Here is a 5,963-nt window from a genome sequence, read left to right on the forward strand (position 1 = left end):
GAATAAAGAGGAGATTTTGAAAAACAGAACGATAGAAATGGCAGTAGAAAGGGAGCCGGGAAATAAACATAATATTAACAAAGTTAACGAGTCACAAGTGTAGAAACGGATTGAATAAATGTGCAATTAAAAGAGATTGCGTTCAGAGGGTTTCTAATAAGGCGGGGTATTTAAAGAGTATATCACGGATTCGAGATGTTTGGTTTTTTTTTGTTTAATTCACGTGCTTCCTAATTCCTCCCCGGTCTGACTCCAAACCTGAACAAAAGTTGTGTTTTGTAGGAAGTGAGAGTCGTCTAAGCTTAGCTTGAGCATATCCACCCGGACTGCTTACTGTGCCAGAACACCGCGCCTTTGTTTTATTTTGTGTATAGCACTCTGTTTAAATTCTATTGAAAACGCCTTGTCTTTAAACCCATTAAAATGTGTTGGAGAGGGGGGGGAAAGAGAAAAACTCTACAGAGAATATTTAAAAACCTTTAAAACGACCCAATCGAGCGCAGACAAAAGAGACGAGTGTCGGCTTAAACAGACCCTCGTAAATGTCTCAACTCCTTCAATAAGCCCTGACTGATTATTTACACCCTCCGTGTTGCTAATTCAGTAGAAAGGCAAAACCAACTTAATTTTGGCCTCTAAAATAAAGGCAGAGTGGCCTTTTAAAAAAGTGTCCCCTCCCCTTCCTTTCGAAATAAATAAAACAGGGCAGGTTCATTCTGATTCATCGCCCACAAAATGCCAGCAAGAAGCAACATTAACACTGCAGATGCCCCCTGGAAGCGCCATGTATACATTAGTGCTTTTGTAAATGGCGATAAACATTGAAGGGGTGGAATTGGCCAATCCATCAAATTGTCTCGAAATTGTTTAGAAAATTCATAAACCATATGGTGTCCAAGCGGTTTCGCTGCTTTTAGCCGAGGAGGCAACACTTGGTGCGGCTCTAGTCTGCTTAGACCGGAGCAGCAGGGGACTTTGTATAGGCCATTGTCAACTGACACATCAACACTGTGAAATCATTTGTCCCAAGTTGCTATGCGTTCCGCTAACATTAACCGAGCCATACACTCTCAAAGACTCACTGCCCGCAAAAAATGGCCCAAAAACGGGAAAAAATTGGCATCTTTTTTTCTCGCTCTCAGAGAAAAAAAAACAGATTTTGAGTTCTCACATAAATTTCACTTTTGTTCAGTGTTTGAACAGCCAGGATATCTCTGTTTACAAGTCTCTCATCCCTCGCCCCTATCCCCCCCCCCCCCCACCCCTCCTTAGTATTTATTGGATTGGCCTGTGCATCTGTGTACAATATTGCCGACCCTTGTACCATACGGAAACCACATTTGTCACACATTACACTCACAGATTGGTCCTTAACACGTATTTTTTTAAAGTGAACCCGTTCATCTTCGTTTAGAACACAACACTGGGCGAATAATCGTAACGGTTTCCCAAACCTTATGATCGCATTTTAACGTTTTGCTGCTCAAAAAAATTAACTAATTTCTCTCTCTTCCCTTCTGCTCCCCTCGTGTTTGGAGTCAGTTTAAATCTGATCAGAATCCAGACATCAAACGGGTTTGATATCCTTGTACAATTCCTTTTTTTAAAATAATGCAACTACAATTGTTAACATATCAGACAGATCCGAATCACTTCTAAGAGCTGGATAATCTAAGGTCGGAGTTAAGTCTGATACATTACCATTCTATTTCAAATCTACAAACACGCGTTTCTCAGTCAATGTGTTACAAAGGCGGGTCTATTGGGATGTAAATGATTTGAGTTTTTGAAAAGGTTTAACATGACTGAGGGGGTCCATTAGATCTCACACGCGTAGCTTTAGTAAATTAGCGAGCGCTAGGCTGGTATCTCTCGGCTGGAGATCGAAATTTCCAGTCTTACTGCCGGCAACCAGTAGTCCTAATCTCCCCGGTTTGTTTGTTAATAAATAAAATAGTATTTGCACCATATTCTTTAAAAAATCAAATCCTGCCAACATCTCTAAAAGAAAGCACACGCACAACAAAACCAAACTGCGAATATTTACAAACATCCAAAGCCCAGTCCGTTTAAAAATTAACCTTCAAGAGAAACGCGACGGAATTTCTTCTTGTTTAAAAAAAAGTTCCTTCTTAAAAAAATAAATTCACAAACTACTGTGAGGAATCTCAAAAATAGGTTTTAATAGGATATATTGAGGAGGCAGAATTTCTCAGAGCACTGTATAATAAATCGTCTGGAGAATGTATAGACAAAAAAAGGAAATATCTAGAAAGTTACAAGGAAGTCCAGTCTTTTTGATCTCTTAAAAAATAATAGCGTCGTGCAGAGTTGCGACATGCAGTTCCAAAGGGGGGGGGGGGTTGTGGGGGGGGGGGGGGATGGTGGGGAGAGGTGATGGGGAAACCGGCCTATACCCTTTCACTAAAACCAAGGAGAAAAGATTAAAAGGAAGAAAAGGCATTCTTATAAATCCCATCTTGAAACTGCTGCACAGCAACAGGGGCGTGGGGGAGGGGGGCTGGGGGGGGAGCTCAATGACCACATTTTCAAAAAATCAGCAAAAAAAACCCACCCAGTCCATTCTCACTCCTTAACGAATTGAGCTGAATTTTATCATTTCTACAAATTCTGGACTAGCTGAGGTGGGGAGCCCAATTGGTGAATTTCTGTATCCGTCTCTTAGCGTGGAGGGTTAATTATTGCTTTTGTTTTAAAAAAAAACAATTCTGGGATTATTCTACCTCGCATCGAGCCCGTATCTAAGTAGAGAATGAGAGAGGGCATTTACTGGTTCAATCCCCGAACATGCTTTGATTTGAATGATGGAGAAAGTCTTTTTTTTATAATAAATTTTGTGCGTTTTTTTTAGAAAAGGAACAAATGGGGAGAAGTGTGTGTGTGTGAGAGAGAGAGAGAAAGAGAGAGAGATGCAAAATAAAAACCAAGGGGAGAAATCAGTCATCGACATCAATCTCCTCTTCCTCTTCGTCTTCCTCCGAATAGTCCTTTCTGGGTGGGTGTCCCACTGCGAGTGAGGAAGGGGTGATGTGGGCATCTGGTGTTTTGGCGTGGGCACTTTTCCGTTCGATGGGGGACTGCGATCTGGACTGGCTGCCGATCTCCGCCGCACTTTGCTCCACATCGCCCAGCTTGGTTATTTTGTCCAGTTCGCTGGGACCGAGATTCTTGGCCGACTCCACGTCCGCTTTCATCTCCTCCAGGTCTCTTTTGAGCTTGGCCCGGCGGTTCTGGAACCAAGTGATGACCTGAGCATTGGTCAGGCCGAGCTGTTGAGCGATCTGATCCCGGTCAGCCGGCGACAGATATTTCTGATAGAGGAAACGTTTCTCCAGCTCGTAAATCTGGTGATTGGTGAACGCGGTCCGCGACTTTCTGCGCTTCTTTGGAGTCGATCTCTGGCCGAAGATAGAGAGACCATCTCTCCCTGTTAAAACAGACCCTTTTTAGAACAGAGAAACAGAGGGATTTCAAGATCATTTCAACTCGAAGCAAACCTGTTACAGAGTTTATTTAAAACCAACCCGCCAGCGAGAAATATTCAGCAACACAGACTTCACCCTTGTCACTCGGCTCCAGGGTCCCACTAGAATCTACTCGCGTGTGTTTTCAACACTCCGAGGCGTTAAATACGTTCAAAATTGCAACAATTAGGTTAAATTTAATTCCCCGTCTTTCTCCCCCCCCCCCCCCCCCGCCAAAATCGCGCTCAAATTTAAAAAAATAACCAACCCAGGGGAATTAAAAACAAACTATTATCTGCAAAGTTGCACAGGAAAATTTGACGACAGAACATAAACAAGACACAGGTTTCTCTATCTCACCCATTTTCACCCGCTATCATTCTGCCCACTTCCTGTCCCGCATAATTATACAAACGAGGACAGTTTCTCTTACTCCATCTACTTGACAAGATAGTAAAATTATTTCAACGAAATAACTACTGTGGCCTTTCCAACGTTGTCCTCTGAGCAGCTTCGTACAATAATCACTATTTGTGAAACGCATCTGTCACTTTTTTAAAAACATGCATTTGGTGGTAAAGTTTCAGAAAACAAAACCAAACTCACCTTCAGCCGCTTGCAAGACACTGACTTCTAAACCTTTAAAAGTTTTACTCGCTAATTCCTCCAAGGCACAGAGCGGGGAGGTCTGGGTCAGGACGCCTGCTCGGTTGTTCAAGGGGATACCCGAAGGTGTGTGCTTGTCCGCCGCAGACAGGAGGTGGCTGCTTCCACACAAAGTGTAGCCTCTCCGCACCGACGGTTTGTTGAGGATATCTTCAATACTGAAGGGAGTTAGCGGCTTGTTGGAATTAGCCGGAGGCGGTAAGTGGTCAAGAGGACTCCTTCTCCGTTCTTCAACTGAAGAATGTAAGGTGCCAGAGGAGGATTTGGCCTCTTCTTTCGAACTCATTCTTGGCATCAAGAGTTCAGTTCCTCCTCCCCCCCACCCCCACCCTTCACACACACACACACAGACACACGCACACCCCAACGACAACACTCAACGACAACAGGGAATCCGTAAAAGTTCAAGCTAACTTCGCAGCCGCTGTCTCCAAGGAGTCTGCTTCCCTCTGAATCTGGTGGAGGGCCGGTTGTCCACGAGAAGCGGAAGTATGAATAATAAAATTCACCCAAGATACAGGCGCAGTCCCCAGTCCAGTCTCTCCTCCTCCTCCTCTCTCCCCCCTCTGTCTGTGTCTCTCTCTCTCTCTTTCTCGCACGCTCCGGCCTGTTCTGTCACATCAAGTATGCAGACAAGCGAATAATATTCTCTTTAGAGTGAGAAAGGAGGGAGAGACGGGGCAATTGACGATTGCTAACAAGTTATTGTTGATTGGGTAATAATCAATTATATGCAATGCCACTTTCTCTCCCTCTGCTATCTCGCTTTTCTATCCAATGCGGACGAAGCTTAGCTGAAAACACCATTAATTACTAGTCCGAGAGAGTAGGAGGGGCTCCTCTGAATTATAACGTTTTAGACACTTGTCATCCTTATTCCAGTTTGTTTGTTTGTTCATATATATTTATAAATTAATTATGTGTTATGTTAGTACCTGAGATTCTAACTAAATCGCCTTTGATTTGTTATAAACCCGCCAACTAGCAACATTTAGCATTGAAAATGTCCAAAGTTCGTTTTATTCTAAACAACTATTTTAATAATGTCACATCTCTATGGGAGTGAAGCTATGCTCGAAGAGGTAAGATCCAATTTCATTTCTGATCCTTTCGCTCAATGTTGTGATATTTCCGCCGCCTTTCAAACCATATCGTTTCTTTGAACATTTCGAGAATCTTTGAAGGAGAGAGAGAGGAATTAAACAACGAAATAATATCGGGAGATTAAAATGTAAATACAGCTCGGATCGTGGAAATCTGATATCAGTGCAGTCAGTTCAGTCTGATGGAGAGGGAGGGGGGCGGGAGTTGGGGGGTAACAGAATGATAATCAGAAAATATTTGATGAAATGTTTAAAAGGACTCGATTATCCCCCGGTTAATGATCAGGGTTACGCCACGCTTTCGCCGGTTCTCATTTCTGAATGCAACTGCATAGGGTCCCATCACACATTCAACTCGATTCCCAGACCCATCAATGAGAATGTAACTTAACAGAAAAGGAAAACATTTTTGCTAAGGTCCCTCGAGTTGGAAGGCGGCCTTCCTGAGTAGTTTTAGGAGAAGTCATGGAACTGAAGGTTGCAGGCTGTTCCCTGGGCATTGTGTTTGATCCGGAGCCCACTACGGTATGATAGCGAGGAAGGGGGAGCATCGGAGCCGCCAGAACCGAATCCGTTTCCCCCGATACAGACTCCGGATCACTATTTTTTGTTATTGCCAGTTAATTTATACAGGCAGAAATGCAAAAATTATTTCTCCTTGATAGGATTTCAAATTAGTCCGCATAAATCATTTTAATAAAAAAAAACA

The 5,963-nt window shown here is 43.1% G+C and overlaps 1 protein-coding gene across 1 annotated transcript; it reads right to left on the minus strand.

The window, feature by feature from the left end:
* Nucleotides 1-2,957: 2,957 nt before the first annotated feature.
* LOC132826507 (transcription factor LBX1-like) lies at nucleotides 2,958-4,446 on the minus strand. Its single transcript, XM_060842470.1, has 3 exons — nucleotides 4,092-4,446; nucleotides 3,093-3,448; nucleotides 2,958-3,020 (listed from the first exon to the last, which is right to left on the minus strand). The coding sequence occupies exons 1-3, from the start codon at nucleotides 4,444-4,446 to the stop codon at nucleotides 2,958-2,960; spliced, it is 774 nt and encodes a 257-aa protein (XP_060698453.1).
* Nucleotides 4,447-5,963: the final 1,517 nt, after the last annotated feature.

This window comes from Hemiscyllium ocellatum, chromosome 22, assembly GCF_020745735.1.
Source record: "Hemiscyllium ocellatum isolate sHemOce1 chromosome 22, sHemOce1.pat.X.cur, whole genome shotgun sequence".
Lineage (NCBI taxonomy): Eukaryota > Metazoa > Chordata > Chondrichthyes > Orectolobiformes > Hemiscylliidae > Hemiscyllium > Hemiscyllium ocellatum.

What these genes read in the sequence shown, in the direction of transcription:
- LOC132826507 (XM_060842470.1), bottom strand. Translation starts at nt 4,446, where the DNA reads ATGCCAAGAATGAGTTCGAAAGAAGAGGCCAAATCCTCCTCTGGCACC. An exon ending in TGTCTTGCAAGCGGCTGAAG is followed by an intron (nt 3,449 to 4,091) that starts GTGAGTTTGGTT and finishes CTGTTTTAACAG; the next exon opens with GGAGAGATGGTCTCTCTATC. An exon ending in AGTCCAGATCGCAGTCCCCC is followed by an intron (nt 3,021 to 3,092) that starts ATCGAACGGAAA and finishes GCAGTGGGACAC; the next exon opens with CCACCCAGAAAGGACTATTC.